The 27,640-nt window shown below is 45.5% G+C and overlaps 1 protein-coding gene across 1 annotated transcript in view; it reads right to left on the bottom strand.

Annotated features, from left to right (window-relative positions):
* Window positions 1-6,851: 6,851 nt before the first annotated feature.
* The window catches only part of kif26ab (kinesin family member 26Ab), a 68,938-nt gene continuing 48,149 nt past the window's right edge, over window positions 6,852-27,640 (bottom strand). Inside the window, exons 5-16 of the mRNA XM_053435070.1 lie at window positions 23,074-23,257; window positions 20,125-20,340; window positions 18,999-19,092; window positions 18,127-18,389; window positions 17,084-17,267; window positions 15,793-15,952; window positions 15,314-15,476; window positions 11,206-14,446; window positions 10,395-10,588; window positions 9,421-9,444; window positions 9,023-9,173; window positions 6,852-8,917 (exon numbers count right to left, since the gene is read on the bottom strand). Coding sequence (XP_053291045.1) covers window positions 8,727-8,917; window positions 9,023-9,173; window positions 9,421-9,444; window positions 10,395-10,588; window positions 11,206-14,446; window positions 15,314-15,476; window positions 15,793-15,952; window positions 17,084-17,267; window positions 18,127-18,389; window positions 18,999-19,092; window positions 20,125-20,340; window positions 23,074-23,257 — 5,065 coding nt within the window. The 3' untranslated portion in view covers window positions 6,852-8,726. The remainder of the gene's footprint in view (window positions 8,918-9,022; window positions 9,174-9,420; window positions 9,445-10,394; window positions 10,589-11,205; window positions 14,447-15,313; window positions 15,477-15,792; window positions 15,953-17,083; window positions 17,268-18,126; window positions 18,390-18,998; window positions 19,093-20,124; window positions 20,341-23,073; window positions 23,258-27,640) is intronic.

Raw genomic sequence — 27,640 nt, 5'->3', positions numbered from 1 at the left:
ACCCCAGGTTGGGCCGTGAGGGTTTGATTATAATTTTGGAGTTATTGTGAACATGCAAACTGAATGTAACACAATGAGGTAAACCAGAGTAAGCAACATTAGATTCTCCACCGGTGCAGTTTCAGTCCACATATGAGTTCACAGTGACCTTTGAATTCTAATCAGTTCATTTTTAAATCCAATTAACAATCGTAAAAAATTTGAAATTCCCTAAAAGACAGATTTGAGATATCATTTTTTAGAGGCCAAAAGCATGAACTGATATTTGAGCACACGAATCAAATCACTTCATTAGAGAGTGTAAGTGAACATTCGTGCAAAAGACAAAAACAGATTTGTGAGGTCACAGTGACTTTGACCTTGGACCTCAATTCTTATCAGCTCATCTTTGCATCCAAGTGACCATTTGTACCAAATATGAAGAAAAGACGTTCCTAAGAAGAATGGCACATACCATAACGCCTCGGTCACTGTCGCCGGCACGGAGGAATGAAAGAAATCAAGGAATGAAAAGAACATATCAAAATATGGTCTGCAATTCTGAGAAATGCTCAGTACATTGCAAGCTCTTGCACTTTAGAAGAAAATTGTTCCAATAAAATTGCAGGGGCGTTCCATTCACACATCTAAGTATGCTTTGCAGTACATTCGGTATCCTTTTTAAGGTTGTCGATGCTGCAATTTCCATCTCATTAAACAATTTCACATCACACAGATACAGTAAGAGCTGCACTACTTATCTGCCAATTTGTTATACAAACCCCTCTGCGGTTTTTGAGGCATGCACACAACATTACAATTTGGGTTTGCCTATTCCAGAGTGAGCATACAAATCCAAAGTATATTTTGATATATACTCCTTTTGAAGGATTTCTCACACTTGAAGGTTGTATGGAAAACTCGCTCAAAAATCAGAGGCAGATCGCTTGATTCAATGTATAAAAGGTTTTTGAGAAAGCAATCAAAGCTCTGCGAAATCAAACGCCCTCTTCAACCATGACGCAAAGTCTTCTGGCAAAAAGAGAGGGAAGAAAGAAAAAAAAAAAACACACACAATCCCTCAATCCAATAAGGAAAGGAAATTCAATTTATCTTATCAGTCGCCATACCAGAGATACCCGAAACCACGTTGGCCTTTGCATTTCATGAGTTACATTTCATCTGAGAGATGGAAAGTGCAATGCTCTTTTAATTTAAACATGCTGATGTACCTACCTAAAAAGAGACAGAATGGAAAATAAATAACTTGCAAAAATCATTGTGAACATGAAATTCCTGGGTGAAGGAAGCTCAACAATCACCCTGTGAAATGTGCCTCTAATCTACTGTTGCACAGCCTTTCAAAAACCTGATCTCCTTTCTCAAACTATATTCTGTCAAATTACACAAAGTATATGCTTTTACTATCGAAGGGTCTCTGTGGAACCAATCAGAGCGTGTGTGAAGAGGGAAGGGAGCATCAATTAGGGGCTGATATAAAGCATTTAATCAAAACTCTTCTCCATATACAGTATCTAATGTAAACCAGTTTGCAACATGTAAAATATGCTACATGCTCAACACATGTCAACAAACTTATTTCCATTTAGCCTTCACCACACTCACAACCATCATGTTCTGGCCGACCTTTCTCCACAAGATTGCATATCTTAGGATGTAGTTAGTTTGACCTCTGATCCTTAAACAGAGCACAAAGGTACCAGATTAAACAGAGTACAGATCCGTCAACATAAAACTTTTACCTTTGTCCCTGGGCTACCTGTCGGCTCAGTGGAGTGGGGAGCCACCCTGCAGCCCAGGTTCTGCTGTCCACCAGATGGTTGCTGCTGGGAGCCAGCTACAAGCCTGACTGGCAACCTAGGAAACTTAAAACGTGCAAGGCGCTGACAGTTATGAAGAAAACTTCTTCGGACAGACTAATTAAAAAGGGCTTTTATCGTCACACATCTGTTAAGAGAGCGCAACCTGATGGAATGGCCGGGTATTCAGTTTCACCAGGCTATTAACAGCAATATCTGAGTGAGCACTTTCTGTGGAATTAAATGATTGAGCTTCTACTGCAGGAATAATGCTTTTTTTATGGCCGCTGATCTCTTTAGTGAAATTTGCAAATCTTTAAAACAGTAGAAACCTTTAAAAAAAGCCAAAGAGCAGAACAGAGCGCCGAGCCATTAATCGGACCATGGTAAGCACGAACCTGTCAAACAATTGGTCTAATCAAGGACTTTACACTTTACTTGTCTTTTTTCTGCTCAATTGTGTAGAACCTTGTGTAAAATCATGAATATTCATTGCACATTAACTGCTCGCATCAGTATTCTGAAAGCATTTTAAAACAGTGCACCTAAACAAAGCCTTTATGTAAATCAGTGGTTATCTACAAGCAATCGGGTTCAAGGGACTACAAGACCACAGATAAAACAAGGTCAGTGCATGCAATCGAGAAAGCGCTTCTCATTTTTTGACAAGGTCAATGCATCATGTACTCGCCAAAAATGATAAACAAAAGACTGTGCATGAATAAGTAGCATTCTGAATCATACACTGAAGTCAATTCCGGTTAAGTATGTGCAATGATGGAGAAAATGACATAAATGGGGGAGAATATGAAACAGCCACCTCTGCAGTGACCTCCTCCTGCTTCGCAAGACCATTTTCAGACTGCATAATAGAGAGGACGACACTGCCAGTTGACTGTCAGGCAGCCTCAGAGACTGTGTGTGTCTGTGCGCATCTTCATATCCAGGATATTCATTACCTTGCCAGCGAGTAGGTCAACACACAACAGTCTGTCTGATCTCTTGACCCGCATCCTGCTCCTCATCACTGTCCAAACCATTAAGGCTGAATAAGGCCTCGGGACTGTCAGTAAAAGTAATACAAGGGTTGAGATGATGAATATTCCAATTTGTACCAATATGGGAAAGTATTTGCCCTATATCATGTACATCATTACCACCTATACAGGCAATGCTTGATTGATCCTGAGCCTATCTTGCCCCTGATGCTTTGCTTAATTACACACAGTAAATAAGGTTCATTTTCAGTGATAGATCATTTCAAGATGTCTCTAAAAGGCTAATTAATTCTCCTACAGATTATGGATTTCTTTGGTCTGATTTACAGCCTGTGGCATCATCTCAGCTTAGTGGCATGTTGTCGGACTTGTACGGCCACCCATCCTGCAAGAATTTACAGTACATATGAGGAGAAAAGCCTCCAGGTCCACAGCTCGTAAGTGGTTGCAGTGCACTCTCCCCACACATACCATCTGTTTTGGGGATGGAGATGTCAATAGTTATGACCCCCTTGAAGCACGACCAGGGAGGCTTACATCTTGCTTAGTCTCCAATAATTTAAGGACTTTCCTCTGCGCCAGCTTGTTTTAATTACTCAGAATAGGAGGCAGCATTTGGTCAGGTTTATAGGTCTTCTTCAAAGAGCATGCTAGGTTTAGACAGGCCATGCTGTGGGCCCGAAGTGCTGTAAATCCAAAACTGAGCAACTGCCACCACTAACAATGCCCCAGGCAGATGCAGACTGCCTAACAGCAGTGGAGGAGGGGGTGAGAGGGTTCATAAAGCAAACGTCCATTTGAAAATTGTCGACTTTCGGTTTAAATCGGAGGACACAAGGTCATCTCAAGTGACAAACTAGCAAAAGAATGAAGAAATGAACGTGATTGTCTTTTGGAACTGTATTAGACATATTTTAAGAGGCTTTACTAGTGTCGAACAACGATGTATAAGGAAAAGAGAACTTACAGATGCTCAGAGTCAGTTTGACAGGAGAACAGCCTTCGAACGGAACTCACACTTGAGACGATAATGGAAACAAAGACAAGACACTAACAAAAGGAAAGATAGCAAACACACTGAGAACTGGACCGGGATTTCTTTGGGATAAAACCTCTCCCCAAGAGTAAAGAGAGCTTCAGTGAAGGGTCAGTGCTGGGTTGGAGTGAGGGAGATGGAAGGGAGGGGAAACGCCTGACTCTTCAGTGAACTCATTGCTATTCTCATACAACACCCAACTCCCTGCTAATGATGAGAGCCCTGAGGCAAAGTGGGCTGGGATACATGGGGCTGACTGGCTCAGAAGCCATCAGACGTCTGCAGCGGCTCTGGCCAACTGTTTCCACTCTGCACAGCAGCTTCCTAATAACACTGTGGCCCAGGAGATAGAGCAGGTTGTCCACTAATGGGAAGGTCAGTGGTTTGATCCTCAAAATCCCCAGTCCGCATGTTGAAATGTCTTTGATCAAGACATTAAACCCTAAATTCACAGCTTTTCTGTCAGAAGCTTCTTTTGAACATGCACTGAAGTCTAACAATTTGGCTCAACTTTACTAGAGGGGCTTTAGGTGAGAACGCAAATGTCCAAGTTAGTTGCTCCGGACATTTTCCAGAACCTTTCCTGCCAGCTCCCTTGTAAGATGTCCGGAAAATGTCCAAGTTAGCTCATGTGAGAATACAGCAGGAAAATGTCTTAAGAACTCAACAGCACACACAGCAAACATACGACCGACTTGAAATGGGAATAATACAGATATATGACAAACAGAAGACAGAGGGCTAGTGCAATGTGCTGTAAAGAAAAACAGTTTTTTCTCCAGCGGAATTTACACATGTCCCAAACTGTCTACCCAGGTGTCCACCCTGGCTTTAATCTTCCTTGTGTGTCCACCTCAACAATCTCCTGCTGCATTCTTTGTTTGTGGAATTAAAAACTCAGAAAATGTCCAGAAAATTGAGTCTGGACATTTTCATATTCATGTCAGCTAGAGTATGAATGATGTGTTATAGGAAAAAGGCAGCTAAATGCTGTGTGACTGTGTTGGTGAATGTGACTTGTAAAGTAGTGTAAAGTGCTTTGAGTGAGCGCTATATGAATGCAGTCCATTTACCATTTATATAATACCATGTAGAGCAGTATATTTGACGTGACTCTTCCGTACAGTGGACTCGGTCTAGACTGGCCGTCACGAGGTGTCAGAATGCCAAAAGCCACTGAGCCGTGGAGCGAAAATCACCCGGAGAATTTGATTTGAAACACAGTGACCAGCTGGTCTCGCCAGTCAGCCAAATTAACCTCTTATGCTTTGATCAAAACAGAATTAACAGGGAGGAGAAAAGATGCTGGTGCACAGCAGGTTCCCTAGAACACACCCAAACACATACAGTACGATACGCAACAGGATTTCATGTCTCACACTGAGCACAGGGCCCTCCTGGTAGAGACAGTAATTACTCTACAGCCCACATCTCCTTTTCCTTAATTTGCTCTACACAGCAGACACAACATTTTACTATTTACTATTGTTGTCTCAGGAGAGCAAAGACAAGAGAACTATCACTGAGGACAAGCATGTCCCAGGTCTGACCTTTAATCATCGCATTTCAGCAAAAAGGAAAGTAAACTGCAAAATGTCGATAGAGATGGTCAAAGAAATGTACGTTTCTTCTCAAAATGACATAGGCTATTGGGGATTGAAAGAGAGAATTTAAGTTCTCTTTTGCAAAGGTTTGGAAATTGCCCCAGATAGAGACGAAGGGAGCAGCAATGACAATAGAAATGGAGGAGTTATTGCCTGTAATGGTAGAATATGTGAGAAGGCATATTGTATATAAAGCAATATTGTTGTGATTATAGTCCCCACTACTATCCATGATGAGGATCCATCACCACTACAGGATCAGCTGTACTTTGCTTTGGATGCTGTGTTTGTGTACATGTAGTTTGGTGTCTATATTCTGGGACTAGTTTTGTTTCAAGTATTGTAATATAAACATAGAGAAATATGCTCTCAATTCTGCCATTGTGTTGTTGCCATAGCAATGCATGCCCATTGATTTGTAGGGCGGCATGAGCTCTAAAGTCAAGAGTGTACTAGTTCACATCCACAGGTGTCCACTTAGAATGGCTGAGGAGCTCCATTAGCTTAATTCACCACCACAGTGGACTATTTTATAAGACTCACGGACAACACTCACCTTTCCTTGTGAAGTAATAGGAGACACACACATATGCTCTCTTCTCTCTGTTGTCCCCTTCCTCTGTCCTCTTGTCTCTACAAGTTTTCTTCAGGAAGCAGACACACGTGTCTCGGCTGAACTGATCAGGTACCGTTAGCACGTGGTTTGGGAGCTGGACCGAACCATTTCATTTTGCATAGGAGGGGGACAGGGGGCGCTCTCTTCACAAGAGAATAAAACAGAAACCTTGAGTTTCACTGGAACGGAGGAAATAATCATCAATGATTACAGGTTGAAAACATTGTGCTCAAAACTCCATTAATCAAGATATTTAGTGCCCATGTTGGTCCCAGTCCCTTTGAACCGTCCAACCCGTTCTCCATCCTATAAAATGCTGGTTATTTCATAATTTCATTCCGAATTATAAACATTTTATTTTCACATTTACATTGTTTGTCAATTGTACATATGTTTTTTTGTTTTGTTTTAACAATATCAATCTCTGAGGTTCCTGCCGTTCGAATGCAATAGTGGTGTATGTGCCAGGTATGACTTAAACACCTGATAAATAGGGTGTTTAAAGGTAAGTTGTATCAGTGTCTCATATTGTCATAGTGTACGTACAGATGGTGAAGGAGGCGGATGAAACACTTGGCCATGTGGTCGTGATGGAAGTGGTGTAGACCTCAGTCATTAGATGACAAAAATTACATATATATATATGTGTGTTTTTTTGAAAAAAAAGACTTGTCACTTGATCCTCAGTTTCCCTCTTGTTGCCTGCTGTTACAGGCGTTCACTCAGTTCACCTCTTTCTTCTTTGTTATCATGTGGAAACAGAACTGAGAATAAAAACTTGAAACTCTGAATCATCAGTATGTTGAACCATCAGTATGTAGAACCATTTTATTCACACGTACTGTAAAAGTAAAACACAAGCTGCCGTATCATACATTTATACATTGGGTCTGAAAGTCCTATACAAAAACAAAGGGATTCGAAAATATGGGTTTTGATATGAAATATGACCTTACATATAATAATTTATTGGAAAAAAGGTCTTGGTTTGGTAATAGTTATTTAATTCATGAGCCTTAACCACCACACATCATTGAAAACTGAAGTTGTTGTAAAAAATTAGAATGGTAAAAATGGAGTAGAAATCATTCTTAGAAATGATTAAAAAATCTCATGCAGCATCTTCAGAGAGGGCCTGAGAGAGTACATCTTTGTAAAAGAAAAAACACAAAGTAATTTATGTCATAGATATAGAAAACAAACACACCAGTACAACAAAGCCAGTTTGTTTTTCTTGACATTAATTTCCCCAGATCATCTTTGTTCTCTCCGTGTCAGCCATTTTGATTTACAACAAACACATTCTGGCAGCTTTAAAGAGCTGATGTCATGATTGATTCAGCTAAACAATGTTATGATCATTGGCTCTTAATCACTGCATCATTTCACATGAAAATCAACAATCCTGAAGTCATTGTTTTGGACACTGGCTCGACTTCATTCATGGACCTCTTTAAAAAAAGGGTGGGGGACGTAAGAGTTGTTGCTCTTTAAGTCGGTACTGAGGTTCTTGCAGTAATTGCAGTACATGTATTGGAATGCATAGAGCCAAGGATTGGCAGCACTTAAAAAAAGTACTGGGTATGAGGCCGGTAGACCTGTGCTATCTCATCTGTGCCCCTTCATCATACAGTGTCTGACAGTGTTTCAGGCTCACTGGTGAGCACCGCTATCAGTGGAACCATTCATTATGCTATCCTCATAGGCTAGTGTGGGGAGGGTTAAGTCTCTCAGGTTTGCATTACCACATACTGAGGCACCAGAGAGAATGGCTGAATCGAGAATAATCACTCACTATCCGTCACAGTGGCCCTTTGATTGATATGTTTTGGCTTCATGTCTCGTCATCTCGCAGCTTGAAGAAGCCTGCTGTCCCCCAACAGAGCTGCTGCTCTACCTCGGAGCGTCCACTGAGACCCATTTTGATCAAGGCAACTGGAGGAAAAAAAAAAGGTACACTCGGCGCTGCGAGCCTCTTACAGGCCGGCTGGCAGGAGACGAGTGACAACAGCGAATGCAGTCCTTGATGAGATAACACAGTCCAATTTGAGAATCTAGAAAACTACAGAACCAGAGAGTTAACATAAGGCGCAAGAGGCTGAATGAAGATGGATAAAATGCAGACTGAGGTTTGAAACAAGAGAAAAGGCAAAGTCTGGGAGCGCAATAACATTAGCTTATTGCTTTTTTCTTTTTTTTCTCTTTCTTTTTTTTTTTCCCCCGTAAAAGGATATTTGTACACACCACATAATCATATAAATACACTATACAATGCAATATAAAATATTTTATCATAAAAGAAATATGTTCAGGGTTTGCCCGGGTATGCTTAAGATACCTGCACCATATGAAAAATAATGACTTAAAACAAAGTGATAAAAAAGGCACTTCCAGGTGTTGGTGACTCTTGAGTAAGTGGTGGCCACTGCCTTGCCATTTGGGCAACAACATTTGTGCTCACGTTTCATTCCTCTGTCTTTAAAACCATGTCCTGGACAACGAGGCACTGTAGTTAGGTGGTCAAGATTTCCTCTGTTGATCAATGCAATGATCCACTCTCATCTCTGCCTCTGGTTGTTCTTCATTCCAGTGGTAACTAGAAACCGGCTGCTACATTTCTTCATCATCCTTCTTCTCACTTCCTCTTTTCTCCACCTCGACTTCCTTTCGTCCTCACACTTCAACTTCACGCAGACCCTCCTGCGGGCAAGACAACGGCGTCGACGACGTGCTGATGTCGAAGCAGGTCACCATCATGACACGGGACTTGCATAGGTTGACGCAGAAATCCAGCTCCTCAGTGGCCTGTGCCAGGGCCTCCAGATACTCAGGAGACTCCTTATCCAAACTCGGGTCCACCTCAACTATTGTAAAAGTCAAATAACGTTTGGTTAGATGATTTGACTTCAGAGAAATTCTTACAAGGTTTGACAGGATCTTGCATTTACAACTTCTCAGGAGTTACTCACACTCTCCTATCCACTTGCAGGGGTCCATCATCAACCGGGCCTTTGTGTCTTCCAGCTCCTCCAACAACACCTCATGCTTTGCTCTCAGGTCCTTCACTTGCTGTTGCCTTCTCTCCAGTATTTTCAGCTTACTGTTGAAATACAGCAGGCCCTGATAGACAAGAAGAGGTGATTAAATACAGTGAACACGTTGTGGCTGTGTTCAACTATAGATAAGAATAATAACTCTTAAATGATGACAAAATGTGTAACACAACCTAAAATGTGAGTCATGTTTAATAACCCTGCCTGAAGGGAGTATATTAAAATGATGTAAAAAAATAACTTGTGGTGTACTGTAATTGAAAATATGTGATTTACTTTCAGGTTTGTGATGTCATTATGAAAAATGAGCTCACCTTGTCAACATCCTGGAATGGTTGCTGAAGACAAATGGAAACAGATAAAATAAAGTTAGTATCTTGATCAAGACTTATTCTTATATGAATAACATGTAATTTCATACATATAAAAACATACATGTAGTGTGTAAATATCCATGCATACTGTCGACACAAGCTATTAAGGCACTCGCATAAGATTCCAATGGTAATTTTTAAAGAGTAAGGGAAAGTCACGGAGAAGCAATTCATTACTTGTCTTCAGGCCCGGAGAGAAAATTTTAAGATAATTTTTTCCTAATTGAAAGTAAATCAAGCTTCCGTCTATCTGATTTAATATCTTCTCTTAACAAATCCCCGTCTGGCTGCGCTGAACTTGTGGGAGCAGTTAATGATCCACAGAAGAGGAGCCAGCTATAAAAAGCGATCAGGCAACCAGTGATGAGTGCTTGTGGTGAGCTGATTTGGGAGAGCGTTGGGCGCTGCTGCATTCATCACACATTCCCTGACCAATCTTTTCATGCATCTACTTTCTCATTGCTTCTACCCGCACAACACACACTGCTATCGTCAGCAGTAAGTCGAGTCATCACTCATATCCAAACCAATTAACCCTCGTCAGTAATTGCCTTCTGAACTCTTGACATTCCTGAGGAATGCTGCCAAAATACCAAGCTCCAGGAATCTAGATACAGACATTTTAGCTGTGGGATTTGCCACTGACCTGACAGAAGGTTAGACATAGCAGACTTATTATTCCTGTCTTGTTCTTTAAAAAGAAACTGGGAAGAAGTGAGCTAAGACATTCCCACAACTTGAGTGTATGTGGCACATCTTGAGCATCAACAGCATCAATGTCACATATGTAAGATATTGCTTCGGGCTTAGCAAGTGGGATTGACAAGACCTTGACCCAGACGTTACATTATCTAAAACAAGTTCAGCAAGAGGAGCCACTATGTAGAGCAAGTCAGCAGTGACCCTCTGCTCACCTCTGCGGTTTCCTCCTGACGTCGCCTCTGAAGCCGTTCCACATCATCGATCTCATACACCTTGATCTCAAAGGGCTCCTTCAGCGGTCCAGACATAGGAGGCAAGTCCACCCACTGACCAGCTGTGGCCACCTTCTTCCCCAGGGTGGAGGTGTCTGGCAGGGGTGCCGGGATGAGCCGCCTCCTCTGGAAACCTACAAAGCCACAAATAAATTCAGACAGGTACCAGTTACACAGGTGTCATACAACAGCAGTATTTGCTCGGCTCTCTGAGTAAATATGTATGAGTCTCGCTCTGAGATGTGATGCGAGGCTTTACATGAGCCAGCCGAGTTGTGGTGATTGCATATTTATGAAGGTTTCAAGCCACTATTCTTTACATCTATAGCTCAAATAAATTCAAAAGGCAGGTGAATTAATTCAAATAGCTACATATATCTAAGGCTACAAAAACCTGAACCAGGTCATGTTCAATTCGTCTTAGTTGATCATCACACTGTTCAAACTTGTTCGAAATCATCCCACAAATGTATGAATAATGTATGCTGCTGATTCAGGGGAGAGAAAATCGAATGAAACACCAATTCATGACTGTAATAATAATGGATTCATAAAGTTAGAACCGCTGTGTGGATAATTTACTTGGAAAGTGCATTCATTTGTTAACGCTATTTCAATGTATGGCGTTTCACTGGAAGTGCTGTCGAATAGCTTCTTCATATGATGCTATTATCAGAATGATATATTCTGTAATATTACCTGTACCTGCATTACTATTTGTAAAACCCCAAAACCCAAATTACTTTCTCACCATTTGCTCTCTTTTTGGGAAACTTTGAGCCCCTCGTTCTGCCGGACGTTGACATGCCGCTCTCGCTCATGGAGTCGTGGGCAGAGGAAGCGCTGCCTGTGGCTTCACTGTCTCGGATCATGCTCTCGTATCCGCTGCTGCCGCCGCTGTGGTAGAACAGGGCCGTGCGGCCCATGGCTGGAGGCAACTCCCCGCTCAGCACGCTGCTGTTGTCGCTGCCGTGGCCGCTGCTGTAGCGCTGAGGTCGCCTAGGTGCTGTGATCTTGCTGTATGGGGAGGGCAGCATTGCGATGGTAGATTTATCTTCACCTGCGTTCACCCCACTGTCGTTCCCACTGTCTGAATCTCCTGAACCTCTCATGTGCTTTCCTAATATGTTGCCTGTTGCCAGTTCGCTCACACGGCTGTTGGCGGCCCTCATGGCCTGCTTTGTGCCCATGATAGTTCCTCTGCCAGGCTTACTGCCAACGGCAGCGGCGGCCCGAGGAGCTGATGTCCGTCCTGATGGAGGGAGGTTGGCGTTGGTAGTTCTGGACACGGGAGTGGACAAAGATTTGTTGGAGGAGCTCAGGCCCTTTGAGTGGTTGGCCGACAGCGAGCGGGCCTTGCTGTTATTGACTGTCCCTAATGTTCTGGGATTTACAGATGCTTTTACCTGACCAGATTTGGTTGTATTCACTCCACCTGGGGATGAGGGGCTTGTAGCTATAGGTGCGCTGGAGGAATTAGGAATACCAAATCTGGGAATAGACCTGTTGGATTTGTTGCTCCCTAAACTTGCCCCACTATTCTCCCTACTAAGTGTTGTTCTTGAACCCGATAAAGACAGGCTTCCACACCTCTCCAGTGACATTTGACTTCCATAATGCTGCCCAGCCTCTCCCCTTGGCCCTCTGGCCTTCAGACTGGAGGTAACTTTGGCTGTGTTGAGGCTGGAGGTTTTGAAACTAGTGGAGTCTGCTCTGGGACGTACGTCAAGCTCATCCTCTGATACAGCTGACCTTGCTCCAGAGGCCCTTCCTGTCTCCCCATATTGTGACTTTAAGGCACTTTGGGGCAGCAGCGTCTTAGTTTTATGATCAAGACTGGACTTTCTCACTGGAGGGGGAGGAGGCGAGACGCAACCTGGTCTCGGGAGATTACTCGCTTTCTGTGAGTTGGCCTTGTTGTTTTTCCCCAGAGAGGAGAATTTAAGGCTTGTGGCAGATGCAACGATGTCTTGGGTTCCCTTGTAGTCTGCGAAAGAATGGATGACGGGCACTGTCCCAAGGGTAGTGGCACCTCGTCTTAGTTGAGGCATTTTGCTAGGTGGATTCTTGCTGGCTGACTTCTCACAGCCATCAACCACCCGCTGGGATGAGGTAGACCCCTGCACCTTTGGTGGGCGAGGTACACTGTTGCTGTTGTTGGCTGTTTTGCTGGAAGGTATACCACTAGGGGGGTTCCTGGGAAACCTGCTGGTGTTGCTGGAGTCAGAAAAGTGAGGTTCGGAGTGGTTGTCGTTACGCTGCCATGGATCCTCTTGCTTAGCCTCAAACCTCTGTGGCTCTCTACTGCTGCTGCTACTGCTACTACTATGAGAGATGGATGAGGTAGGTTTAATCTTCCTGGGTAGACTAGAGTGGACTATGGAGGGGGCCTGTGGAAGTTGGGAGGAACTGAGCGAGTGAGCTTTAGTTATTTTGGATGTGAATCTGAGGGAGCCTTTGGCTGACTCCGGAGATGGGGGACACTTACTCAAAGATTGTTTGCTTGAGGCAGCGCTATCACTGTCTAATTCAGAAAAACTAAATCCACTGTCATTTAAAGAGTTCTTGGCATCTCTAGAAGAGGATACACAGTGGAACATATCCAGGGAATCAAAGTAAAAGGTGGCCTCTGGTCCCATGTGTTTGGCCTGAGGAAGGAAGACATCCGAAGAATGAGCCCCTTCGCTCTCCAAGGTACAAACACTAACCTCACTCAACCAAGAGGTAATAGATGAACCCCTGCTATCCATGGCTCCTTCCTGTTGGGGTGTGGCCACTGCGATGTTCACCTCTGATCCTCCCATCGCTGACGTGTAGGCATCAAATTCATCGTTAATGCTGCTGATGATGCTGACAGGTCGGGAGCCGGAGGCCAGGGCTTGAAGGGAGCAGTCACTGTTGAAGCTGATAATGCTGGTTGGCCGCCCCTGATCTACAATACTGCCTATAGACAGCTCTTCCACCACAGTGAACACAAGCTCATCCTCTCCATTAAGTTCTACAGGCTGCTGCAAGGTGACAGTGGCTCTGAGAATGTCCCGATCCAGACACCTCTCCCTCAAGGTAGAGCGCACCTGACACACCTCCAGCGGAGCTCTGAGCAAAGGAGAGGTGCATGGATCCCTCCTTTTCACGACTTGGTGGCTCATTCCCACAGGCGGCAATCTGGTGCCGGATCTTTCTTCATTATCTGCACTTTCTCTCTGCTCTGACGGCGGTGGAGCCGGCCTTGGCAGGGCTTTCTTGTTGAAGAAGACCTTCTCCCGTACCACAGGCTCAGAGTTTGGCACTGCAGCGGTTGATAGTTTGTTTGTACTGATCTGGCTTTCAGAAACCAAGGCCTTCTCACCATCAGCGCTAGTTCTGCATACATTTTGGACACTCTCTGGCGGTACCCTTTCTGCAGGTATGCATTGCCTCTTGATAGTGTCAAGTTTAGATTTACTAGTGGGACTGCTTGATGGTTGTGTGGTGGCATGTTTTGGAGATTGTTTGGGTGAGAGGTCCTCTGGGTTGTTTGCTACAGTCTTTGGTGAATCAGCATCTTGGCTCTCCTTAGATTTTTCAGTCTTGGGGCTGGGCTGGCTTCGCTTGCCCTCTCCAACAAACGCAGTGGGCTCTTCACTGCCGTCTATGCACTCTAGCCTCTCCTGCAGCTCAGCAAATGTGTTGCATTTGAAGAACTGGTCTCTTTCCATAGGGCCATCTTTTGTAGACCTCCTCCTATTCAGTGAGGGGATGATTGGAACAAAAGCAGGGGGGCCTTCATTGTCACTGAGCTCTCTGTCTGAGATTGCAGTTCCCCCCGGCCCAACGTAAATGACAGTATCACAGGACTGTTCACTACTGGAGGAGTAGTCCGGGTCACTGAGCAGAGAGGGCAGCTCTGGGTCCAGGGCTACTGTCCGAGGGTGGAAGGGCCTGAGGTGAGGCGGCCGGCGGATCCTCCCTTCCTCACAAGAGCTCTCCCCTCCAGATGAACTGGATGCATACTGCAAAGCAGAGATCAAGACATTAGTCTCTTTGGATTTAAACACGATCTCATTAACCGATGACAGTAATGTAATTCTATCCTCTCAAAATGTTAATGTAACAATCCTGTAATTTTACAAACCAGTTGTAACCCTTGTGATTTATTGTGAATTCACTTCTTAACAAATTCATAGTGAACTAAATTGCAGGGCTATGAAATTACCAGTCGATATTTATCTTAAGGTTAAAAGTGCGCGTCAATAGTCAGACAAAAATGAATGTCAACGATATGAATTGCTATATGTGGATGCATTGTAATCATGCCAGCGTCCAATATCAAATAAATACATGCTGTCATTCCACCTAATTATCTGGAGCATATATTTCCCTAATCCGAGGGAATGCATTAGACACTTCCTTAGGCGGTGGTATTGATTACATGATAATGTGTTGAGGAGCCGAGATGAACTAGCTCTGAGTTACCGCACTAATAATCTTTCATTTGCAGAAGTATTCAAATATTCATTTGCCTTATCGCTCCAAAATTACATCAGCAAGAAAAATGTGAGGGCCTAAGTCCCGGTGTGAAATATGATCAATGTCATAAAAGTTGCACAAGCACATTAGCAAAGTAATTGCTATAATAGCAACGGTTAAAATAATGTTGAATATCAATTACTCTGCATTATCATTAACACATCATCATTGCCGTAACATTAAATGGGGAACAGTTGTTACAGGATTCATTATTTAGTTATTTTAATTCAAACATCTAAATGATTGTTGCCTAACAGATGTACCATTTTGCTGTCACTTGATTATCATATATGTTTATTACTGCATATGTTAAACCAGATTTATCAGTGCTAAGCGGATCATCGCTGTACCTTGGATTTCTTCTTCCTCATGCGGTGGATCCGTGATGCCAGCTGGATGGTGGTGAGTGAGTCAGCGTAGTTGGCAGGCGAGTCGGAGATGTGGGCGATCATGGTCGTTCTGCAGTTGATGTTGCCAAGGGACTCCCTCAACAGCATTGTCAGTTTGCTGTCCCTGGGGGGGGAGGATGCGTTTACATCGTTATCAGCAAACAGCACGGTAACATTTCAAAATCACAATAAAAGGTAGTCGTCATGATTCCAGAAGGAGCCATTTTCAATATTCTGAGCTGAAAAATACTCCCAAATGAATGAGTAATTAATCCTCTCACGCCCGAGGAACTCTAACAAAAGCTTGTGCAACATCAGTAAAAGCTGTAATATGAGGCTAAACAAACTAAATAATTGGTCACACAGCAAACCAGCAAGACTGACGACACATCCAGGGACAATTACTAAATCCGTTAAAAATGTAATGTTATTTGTCTTACCTGTAAGGGACATGCTTTGCTCCATTTGTTAAAGCCATGATGACGTTTCCCAGAGCGTTCAGAGAGAGACACTGGCCTCCTCCTCCCTCTCTGCTCTTACTCAGAACCTTTTCACAACTTCCCAAGTCAACGAGGTGCAGCCTGCTCCGTCCGCCCGACACTGAGCCAACAACAGAAGAAGAACCAGATGAGCAGATTGCAGACACTCCCCCAAACCCTAACTCAGCTCCTCACACACTGGGCCATAATGACAGGAGTAGCCGCTAGACCGGTGACTGTCAGAGCAGTGTGATTTGTAGATGCACAGGATTCCCACTATGAAATGATTCAAATAGCAGCAAGACTGGTAAACTCCCACCAGATGTTTAACTTGTGGTAACAAGGAGGCTCCGTTGGTTAGACACATAAGAAATTAAAGAACCAACATGACAATCAGAAGCATATATGCGGTCTCCTGCTTATGAATTTAACGCATCTTGGGAGAACTGGCTGTCATACTGAAAATCACTGTTCTACACATTGTTATGTGGGAGAGATGCAATTTCTACAGCAGCAGCAAAACGTTAAACTTTTGTCAATGAGATTTCAAATATTAATTTGATCCTGACCAAAACAGAATGTGTGTCTTCCAGAGACCAGATGTAATTAATCCATACATATTTCAAGTAATGGACGTGTCTGACATTTCATTCATACTTAAAGGGCAATTATTTGCCTTCTTGTTCACAGCACAACAAGCTTGTGATTATTCAGTGTGAAAGACAGGTCACCTTTACATAAACGTATTTAAGAGAGGACATATACTGATCATTGCTGATGCAGTTCCACAAAGAGGCTTCACCTAATAATTATGTTTTCACCTCTGTCTGTTTGTTTGTTTGTTTGTTTGTTTGTTTGTTTGTTTGTTAGCAAGATTACGCAAAAACTACTGGACGGATTACCACGAAACTTAGTGGAAAGATAAGCCATGGGTCTGTAAAGAATCAATTACAAACTTTTGTACAGATTCAGATCAGGGGGTGGATCCAGAGATAATTTTTTTACTTTCTTTAACATTGTGAGATAGGATCCTTTTCAGCATGTTCCTAGATTTCTCAGAGAGTCATTTATGGATCATATGTTAAGGTGCAGGTGCAGATCCCCAAAAAATCCAGATCTCTTAAATTTAAATGTGGTTCCACAAAGGGCCTGTCTCTACTGAGTGCCCATCTAGTTCTGTACTATGAATGTCTGATGGCAACATGGTTGTTCAAAGTAACCCAGTCGTAGATGTAGTAATGTAAGCACTTACTTCCTCCCTTGCCGCTCTTCTCCATGCGGTACTGGTAAATGTGCAGGGTGAAAAGCATGTGGGAGTTGCGTCGGTCCTCCTCATCTGCACTCGGTGTACTTGTACTGCGCGCGGCGATGGCTGCATCCAGGTAAAAGGCAGCCTTCTCAGCGGTCGGGGCGCGGAGCTCGCTCTGATTCTGGAGCTGGACAGGGGGGAAGGTGGAGACAGAAAACAGGGTTAGGGCGAGCAAAGGAGACCACAAGGGGCTTGAGAAAACGTCTAGATGTAAAAAAGGGTCGAGAGGAAGGAGAACGTGAGGGGAGCCCGTTAATTGGACCTCAACACACATTTCTTGCCCATTAGATTGGGTCTCGGGGGCAATTAAAACAGCAGATATGCACATGGAGGGCGGAGGATTAGGAGAGGTAATGGTACAGCAGGAGGCAGGGACACTTCCCTTGCCATGGATGTAATGATAGTGGTGGGGGAAATACAGAAAGAGAGGAGGAGGTAGAAGAGAGAGAGAGAGACACGGCGGGAGGCATCATGAAGGGAGCCGACACCTGGCTGCTGAGAGGAAGAGCATGAAGGAGCCTCACAGAAGTGCACCGTCTTTGAAGTACGAGTCCATATAGATCCCCAAAAACAACATCTGACAGCAACACCTGTGAGTGCCTTCAAACCTACAGCATGCTACCATCCCCCAATAATACTTCCATTGTGCTGCAGAGGACGGGCGCTAACACACGGGTAATAGATGCTGATGGATGCTGACAGCAGAGTCAATACAAAGGTAAGGAAAAAGCCATCAATACCACAGATGGATTTGGCGGAAATATAAAGCAAGGATTTCACAGGCAGGTGGGATAGAGGGAGAGTCCAGGGAGATAAAAACATACATGCACACACACGGGATAAAGTCAAACATCTTTGGGAGAGGAAGAGGTAGATCATACACAGAAAAAGATCAATACCGAGACGGGCTAATACTTTATAACCTGCAGGGAGCATGAAAGGATTCAGCAGACAAAGAGAAAGTGGAGAGGAGGAACGCTTCCAACCTGAGTGCCACAGATGGGATCCTCTCTCAGGTGGATACCCTGGGACTGGCCCTCCTGCAGGCTGCCGCTTGACACCTCCGACAGCAGGTCCTTCAGCTCCTCGTCCTTTCCAAAGATTTCCACGGCGGACACACGGATGGAGAAGCGCGTGCCCGACTTCTCCTTACGCTCGTTGATGAGCTTGAAGAGCCAGGAAATGGCGCAGGGCACGATGCCGAGGCTCTGAGTGGAGCTGTCTTTGCCGATCATGGTGTATGTCTTTCCTGCGGACGTGTGAACGAGAGAGAGAGAGATGGAAATGGAAGTGTTGGGAAGCACAGTTAACGCTGGCTCACTCACACAGGGTGTTTAAATTAAAATGACTTTTTCGATCAAGCTGTTCAGGCTGACGACAAACGAGTTGGCGCTGAAATTGGTTATTCTCTGAGGCTTATTGTGTTTAACAACTGCTGATGGGAAAAAATAATTAATAATGTTTGAGGCGGGGGTTTCAGAGGTAATATTTAGTGGATCCCCAAATTGAAATCAAATGGGTATAAAAGGGCTTATACCAGCAGCAGTAGAAATATAGCTGCTCCTTACATGAGGGGAGCAAGCCCCTCAGCCTAAGAACACTGGTCAGGCCAATTACTAAGATTTTAATTACAAACTGAGCCCTGAAGCCTGGATGCAGCACTTTATCCCTCAACATCCCCCTCCCCTCTTCGGACTCACTTCCCATTCCTTTCCTCCAATCCCCCATTCCTTGACTCACCCCAGTGCACCGCTAAGCCAATTGTGGACATCAAGTGTGGCTAACAAAGAGCAATGAGAGGTTTCCACGGCTACTAACAAAGCCTCTTGTCTAATCTCTTGCCAGTGGAGGAGCTTACCGAGCTTGACTTGGCCGAAGCAGAAGATGCAGCCGTCGGCGCCGTTCACCACCGACTGGATGACCTCGGCGACGGTCCCTGAGCACACCTCAGCCTGTGAAAAACGCACAGAGACAGCGCCCTCACAGTCAGTTTACCATTCAGCCTCATCCGAGGAATACAGTGCAACAGGCCAACATGAGAACAATGAATCCAAACTGGTAACATATTAACCAAACAGCTATTTACTGGATACAGCAAATCACCTTAATGGTTTCAGTATTTTACATCACACTGGATGCGTGTGTGTGTGTGTGTGTGCTGCAACGTGGAGCTCATTTTCGCAAGCTGTTTCAGCATGGGTCCTCTGGGGCAGGGCTTGTGGAAGGAGAGTTCCTTTCCCCATACATCACGCAGCAAACAAGGCCTCTAACAGCAGAGCAGCTTGCTGTTACCGTTAGCCACTAGCAGCACCGTCCCAGCGGTGCAATCTAGCAGCTTGGCCTCAGCGCTGCGGCGGCAACACTTAGGCTTTCGTTACCGGCAGATTACTGCGCAAAATACTTTCTCCGAGTAGGTGGTAAGAAAGAAGATCTGAGGCTCTCACCGGTACAGAATCGCTGTCCGACATAGTGATGACAATCTCCTCTGCCCTCGGCTATTTAGAGCCTTACTGCACCACGGGGACATACGTAAAATATTTGACTTCAGGTTTTTCTAACATTCTGCAGGGCTGATAAACTGCATTATAAAAAAACACGTTTGTTTAAGCTATGGGGAGAGCATGGCTAGAGTGCACGTAGAGTTACCGTAGAGTACACATGTATATGACCTTTGTCTTAGTTCTTACTGGGTATGTCTGCTCTGAGCTGCAGAGCCCTGAGGTTAGATATAGCTGTTCTATGAAAGGAGAGGTTACATATAACTGGAGTGGATTCAAATCATTCCCCAGGGGCCTTAAAAAGCCCAGCTGTTAGAGCCACACTGGTACAGACGCCCTCTGACCCAAGACAAGCATTTCTTCTCTAAGCCCCTGGCCACACCCTGCCACAGCAGAGAGATGTCCCTTTGCCCTTGAGACGCTGAAGTCCTAAACAACACCTAATAAAACCACCAGACAAACACACCCACTCATACTGGTCCTTACTTGTGAGGCATCCTGGGTAAAAACAGCATCGAAGGCGAATATCTTTGGGACGGCCACCGTGGCAGATCTCCGATGTCCTGAACTGGAGTGCGGCGGGCTGGACGCGGGGTCGTAGAGGGTCAGCTGCTTCTTCCTACTGTCCACTTTCAAAAAAGACTGAGACTCTGAGGAGTCCGCCGCCTCCAGAGACGGACAGATTCGCATCATCACTTTCACCTGAATTTAAAAAGAGAGAGGGAGAAACAGAAAGTAAAAAAGGGTGGATTAATATGTGTAGACGGACTGAGTAGAGTGATGTAATAGTTCATTTTTCTGGTTGAGCACAATAGAGGGGGAAAAAAATCACATCCTACTTAAAATCTTTTACTGAAGAAGAAATGCCCCATGGGTATTCTGAACATAGGTTAGGATCCCAGCTGTGAGCCTGGTTCAGCTTTGTGCATTGAACGTCACGTGCACTATGTCAGAGTTGATGGACATGGGAGGTTGCCATGGAAACACTCGGTCTCGCATTGACTTGGCGAGCTCGGTGGGTCAACACGTTGTATAGTGGTGTCGGCGAGGCAGCAAGGTGCGAGACGAAAGCAGGAAATGGTGGACATTAATGTGTGCGAGGCGCCGTGCTGCGAGGATTATCCCTCGAGTGCGTTGTTTTTTTGGACCAGGAGCAGCCCGCCAGCATGGGAGTGCAGGAGCATATGGCCCCCTCCCTCACTCTCATCCCGCCAACCCACTCACTCTTCCTCCTTCTCCTCTCTGTCCCCCGTCTATTGCTTGAAAACTGGCCGCGCCGGCATTAAGAAACTGGAAACTCGCCCTGTTGCATTCTGGGGCTTGACATTCACGGAGTGGGCTTACAAGTCTTTACACATTCCACAGGTCGTGGTGTAGTTCATCATGCCCGCATCGGAACGCTAACTAGGATGGCGGTTTATGTCTAAAGGTGTCGATTTGGCAGCACCTTGACAAGCCCGCTCGTGTCTAACATTATTGCCATGGTTGAAGAGTTGAAGTAGTTCAGCCAGTTGTGTACAGCGCCCCCCTCCCCACCCCCGTACAAACAACAGCAAATTTCACCGCTAACCGAATCGACCGTGCTGCACTGTGTGTGGTCGGTGTGGGTGAGGCCATATTACACCCCCATTAACAATGACCTTCTTTAGAAATCCTGACGACTCTATATTGCTTTACAATCTGATGGTCAGATAGACACCATTGCTTTTTTTCTGCGGAGGCACAGTGGAAACATATCTGTGACTGACAGGAGACGTAAAAGGCTCTGGGGATATGTATAAAGGCCTTTGGAGTCCCTGTCAACCCCCTGAGTGTTTAGTGTTACGCCTCGCATTATATCAACGGAACGGTTTCTATATCCTGCAGTGGATATGATAGGGAACTCAATCCCGAACCATTTCAAAACCTCTTGAAAAAGTACCTGTGATGCCTCGCAGGCATGGAAACAAAACCCTTGAAATACAGCTAACTCCCTTCCCCTTTCTGACAGATGACTGTTCTGCTCAGCTGGGGGACTCTACTGTCTTCACTCCCACACAAAAGGTCCATTCTTCCCCTGACTAGTATATAAATATTGCTACAGACCAAGACTCCTGCACGCTCCACAGCAATGCCGCTGCAAGTTCTTTTCTTTCAGACGATGAATTCATCTTGGATTCCTGAGGCCAAGTGCAAACTCTCTTAAAACTCCACAGGGGGCTGTTATCCTGACTGACGTGTGCATATGCTGAGTAAATTACCTTTGCTGTGATATTTAAACTGGGCTCCCACGTTCGCAGAGTTGCCGTCAAGCAGACAGAGGCTACCAGGCGAACTAATGTCTCGGTTTTATTTATGTTGGCAGATATCAGACACCAGAGGCCACGGAGGATTGGCTACGGTATTTTCACACCTCAGACTCCGTGCTAATGGCCGCTGTTTCCCTGTCCCCTGATCCCCCACTAAATCCATTAGTTGGGCTTTGGCATTCCTCCATCCACTCAACTGCCCATGCCTGAGGAGACAGGTCCATGTCAAAAGTGGAGGAATGGAAGTGACCCACATATGGGTTGATGGAAACAAAACGTTCACTCAAGTCGTGTACAATTGAATAATGTGAATTAATACGAAACAGACACAGGAAAAGCCAAAAACCAAGCAGGCTATGCTGAAAATGTGACTCCACAAGGGAGAGACAAAGAAACAGAGAGCAAACTCAGATGTTTTTGCTTTTCAATAAGAAAACCTGAAACTCAGGTCTGATCTGTTTGGAACAACATCATAAATCTCGATTCCCCTTTTAAAACTGGCCGATGTGATGCACAGTAAACCTCAGGTGTGGCGACGCTTGTTAATAACACAGCGTTTTTTTATATGATGTCCGCGTGTCAATGGGAGATTTACAGTATGTAGCAGAATCTCGATCGGCTATATACCTCGCAACTGAAGCGAGCACTTCCTATCCTGGTGGGATCTAATCTTGTTCGGGGGACTTCTTCTGCTTTATATATACAATACGCCGTCTCTGACAAACAATACCCAATAAACCACAAAGGAAGAGCGACGTGTTTATACAGCTTTGTTTAATGACCGTCCTATTGCTGCCAGCCCAACTTTCAACGTCACACACCGTATACCTTAAATGGAATTAAACTCCTGCTGTTGAGGCGACTTGTGAATTATAGTTTTCGCTGTCTTTCTGTGTTCAGACAGAGGGAGCTGGTCGCACAAACTCTGTGAATTCATGACATTCCAGCAGGCTTATCTGACTGTATCTGTGCCGCCACTCTGCATTCTCCCCTTCAATAAGCCTCTGTATCTGTGTGAGTGTGTGCGTACAAGACTAAATGTGAGAAGGGGTTTAGTCACATGTATTCACTATCCTCTTTATGTACTTTATGGGTATTAAAATAATGCATTCAGCCCTGAGTCTTTAGCGTACATGCCGGCTCTCACCTTTCCCATTCCTGGGTTCTCTTTTACTTTGGACACGGCTCGGAGCAGGCATGGCGGGGCGGGGGGCGGCGAGACCTGCAGGATGCCGCTGAAGTTGGTGGGGTAGATGGAGGGCTCCTGTGGGTGGAGCAGCGAGGGCTGGTGCTTCTTGCGCTTGGAGGACAGATTCAGCTTCTGAGCTGCCCTGGAAGACAAAAAGAAAAATGGAGATTGAAGCCAGACTTAGAAAGAACAACAAGGCCATGTTCATGTATACATAAATTGCTTTTAGATCAGGTGTTGTTTCCCGGTGAGCTACACAACCAAGAGCTTAATGGTCTACCTTGACATTTTTAAGGGTGTGCAGAAATCACAGGCTGTAACGTAAAGGTCACCGAGCTCCTGTTGGTCTACCAAAGTAAACAGAGTCAGCAGGAAAGCTTCCCTACCCCACCACTCCCACACTTTCTTCACTTTAAATATTCCTTTTCTTCCAACTCCCAACTCAGTTTCCCCTACAAAGAAGGTAATGATTAAGCCCTTCAACTTCACCTGGAACCAGTTTACTTCTCTCCCACCTCGATATCTGTACAGAAACCACAAATCTATAAGATAAAAATAAATAAATAGGCCTTTCAACTGTCAGGGACCATGTGTAGGCTGTTAGAGCAGGAAGGGCAGAGCAAGAGCATGAATTTATCTTGCTCAAACAGAAAAAACTGTCACCGACATGACAGGCGAAGGCTGCTGAAGCACGGCCTCCTGGGATATAGTCATGTCCATTTCTGCAAGTACAACTAAGCAATTATGACAGTGTACGTTCCCCCTGTCATTTAAATCAAAGCTGGAGCCTGGTACGGTGCATTGGGAGTTTTGATCCTTTACATTAAATGAGGTGGACAGAGAGGCAGGCAGGTGAACCCAGCTCCCTCCTCTACCTTAGTGGAATCTTAATGGACAAATGACTCTCAGCCCTCTATCGTAACTGGATCCAGCTCTTTGAGGGTCCTCTAATTAAAATCCACTGTCATCCAGGCCGAGTGTCTCCCAGAGACAGCACTGAGGAGACGTAGATTGGCTACAGGGCCAAAAGAGTCTGGCACATACACACTCCATTCTGTCTAGATTCCTGTAAGTAAAAGGGCAGCACCAATATTTCTGCCAGGCCTGCAGGGACACGAGCCAGACACAGAGTAGTTCTAGGTATGGCATTGCCCTGGATCAGCTAACACTGCACCTCAGCTGGAAATTCAAGGTCAGTGGAAGAAAGTAATACGCCAAGGACATCCAATTCACTCAAATGTTGTTTTTTTCTACTGAAGCAGTGGGGATTCAGACAATTGCATACAAGGCAAAGAGGTGATTGCCAGCACGAAGGAAAATGCTAGCACGGGGAGTGAATGAAAATTGCAGGGAGAAATTAAAAGATGAAAAATGAAGTGAAGGAAGCGAGGCAAATGAGAAAGAGGGAGAGAGCAAATAAAAAAGTGCAGACCCATGTGCGTCCTGGCGAGCAGTATTTTCCTAAGAGGTCAGTCGAGCTCATTAGTCCTGCACCAGGCTCCTCTGGGCAGCACTTGGTGGGCTCCAGCCCAAAACACAACCCACCCAGCACCTCCTCCCCTCCCAACTCCTCTCCCTGCAACATGGAATGACGACCCCAGCCCCAGCCCCTCCTCTCCTCAGCGGTCCCCTCTCCCAACTGTACGCCCCCTGCAGCGACAGCCCAAGAGCACAATCAGGGAACACACTACTGGCTGATGGAATAATTATTGCAACCAAGGGGGCTAAAGGAGAAGACTCTCCCCGGGGAGCTGCCCATGTGTGATAGCATGCGAGACGGATCGTGTGACGGGGAGGAAGAAAAATGAGATGGAATAGATGAATGTGAGATGGAGGGAGAGAAAAGGAGGGAAACAACACCAGAGTACACGTGGCTGTGTGTGTGTGTGTGTATGCACATTTATGAGAGGTATCCAGGGCACGTTCGTTCAAGATAGATGCGCCCTGTCGCTTCGTCTCTGTCTCACTCGCTCTCTCTCTCTCACACCCTATTCTGTCCCTTCCTTTCCCGGCAAAGAGATAAATCAGGCATCAGGTACCAGGAGTCACCATAACACACAACATACAGAGGGGAAAAGGCGGCACTGTGCCGATTTATAATAGTCTTGACCAGTGAGGAGTGCTCACTACCGAATGCCGCGCTTGTAACCTTGAGATCTTAATTCATGCTGCACAATGGTGCACATGTGTTCTTCAGTGGAAGGTGAGGGAAAAAAGGGATGGTTTGCTTTTTTCTCTCCACAACCACATGTGCACAGGGAAATTAATTGCTTGTCACCTTCTCTCCCTCCCTCTTCTCTCCCTTCCTCCCTCCTTCTCTCTCTCCCTCTCCCTGCGTTTCCCGACCACGCGATCAGTCAATGGGAAATAGGCTGTGTGAGGAGAGGCTCAGATTTCTTCGACAACAGCTTGTCCACCTGTTCACTCCCCATCTCCATGCTAATGAAGCTGTTTACTTGCACAACTTAGTCTAAATGCACGGAGGAGGGTGTGTGCACAAAGCCGAGGTTTTTCTGGTCTGGTATCAGTGTTGAGTTTGTGCAAATTATTCTCATGCAGTGTCTGGTGTGAGCATGCACCAGTGAGAAAATGCTGCACTGTTGTACTTACAGCTCTTTCCAATCCATTATCTAGTTTATGGTCATAGTCAAAAAAGAGACGACTGATAGAGTTCAACTTTGCGGTCAATGCCTGTGTTGTCACTGTTCTCCATTACTTGCGCATTTGACACACTGGCACAGTCGCAGAAAGCACGGCACAAGGCGGGGCGGCTTGCCAGTTGGGGCACAGGGGTCCTTTTTGCTCCGATCGCAATCATCGAGGTTCCACTTGATTTCACAGACGTTTGTGAGAAGCTGGAGGGGTGGAGGGAGGAGGAGGAGGAGGAGGAGGGGGCGTGGGCGTCATAGTAACCAGAATGGAAGCAGCGCCAGGTGGGGCAGGGTGGAGGTGGGCAGACAGGATGGGTGTCCTGCAGGAGAAAAGCAGTAGGACCACAGCGGGAGGGAGGTGTGCAGGTATAGTCCAGAGAGCTTCTCAGGAGGAGGCGGATGAGAGGAGGCGAGGATGAGAAAGTGAATCTCCTCCGTTCAAAGCACCTCCAACTCTTTCCATCCCTCGTCACCGGCAAAAGTTCAGCGTCAGTTCAGAGACGCAAAAAACCCTGCAACAGATTCCTCTCCGAGCTTCTCAGCGCTTCTTTCACAATCCATTCATCCCACAGGCTGCACGGTTTTCCTCTCATTCGGTTAATCCACTGTGGTGTGTCTGCTCTTGAATAGCTGCAGGTCCTGATGTCCAGATCCTTCCCAGAGTCTGTGCTGCTCACAGGCAGACGGAGGGCGGGGGGGGGGGGGGGGGGGGGGGGGGAGAGAATCAACACGCCTGGCTAGCCTGGAAAATTTCCTTGGGTGGCTGAGAATGAGGAGAATTCCTACTCCGGTTCCGCCTCTCGGTCCCTCTCCTGCTATCGGTGAAATGCTGGCAGCTGTCCTGCCGTGTTGCTCCCTCTCTCTCCTCTCTCTCCCTCTCCCTGCCTTGCTCTCTCTCTCTCTGACTCCCTCACACACACGTTATCACACACACACACACACACACACACACACACACACACACACACACAGACTCCCTCCTCTCCCTCTCTCTCTCTTTCTTTCCACAGCCCAGCCCCTTTTCCCTCTGACTGCCAGACGAGGTGTCAGCGCTCGATTGCTGGCTGCTTGCGGCGCAATTTGTAAGTATTCTCTTTCTCTCTCAACCCACATGCACACACGCACACACACACACACACACGCACACACAGACACACACACTCTGTCTCAAACCCCAGCACACACACATGTGCACCCCACCACACGTCACATGAATACTTAATGCACACAGGAGCCCTCTCTTCTTTTAGGGTCCCACACTTCAAACAGATTTGGTTAGTATGCATATACAGTGCATGCATGTATGAGTGTGTGAGTGTGTGTGTGTGTGTGTGTGTGTGTGTATACACTTGAGCACATTTGTGTTTTTTTAGCCATTGTTAAAGGATGTAATTAGCCAAATGAATGAGAGTGTTATTAAGGAGTGACACACAGATAAGGAAAGATATACTTAAGAGCAGAAAGATGGATTGCCTGAATGAGCGATGCTTGGACTGAACTGGGAAGCTGTGAGAGATTAAAAAAAAAAAAAAGAGTGTGAGCGAGAGTAATGAGAGGGCACACAATGAACAGACGACATGTTAGAAAGGCAGATTTATGCTGGCCAGTGAGACAGAGTGCAGTCAGTCAATGGTCAAGGGTAAAAAAAGGGGAATGAAAGCATGTGAGTGGGCGAACACCGGGGTGAGAGTACCCTGTATTCCCTGGGCTGCCAATTTACCAGTAAGCCCTCTCAGCCCCCGACCAGCCAGTCCTGTTTGAAAGGCTTCGGCGTTGGCTGCAGAGTGCCTCCTACTACACGTCTGCAGACGGAGTGGGTGTGAGACTTGCCAGATGAAAGTGCATTCAGCACAAGCGCCCAGCTCTCTCTCTCT

The sequence above is a fragment of the Pleuronectes platessa genome, chromosome 11, assembly GCF_947347685.1.
Source record: "Pleuronectes platessa chromosome 11, fPlePla1.1, whole genome shotgun sequence".
Lineage (NCBI taxonomy): Eukaryota > Metazoa > Chordata > Actinopteri > Pleuronectiformes > Pleuronectidae > Pleuronectes > Pleuronectes platessa.
Note: the sequence above shows the minus strand (reverse complement) of the source record. Positions and strands in the feature narration are given on the sequence as shown.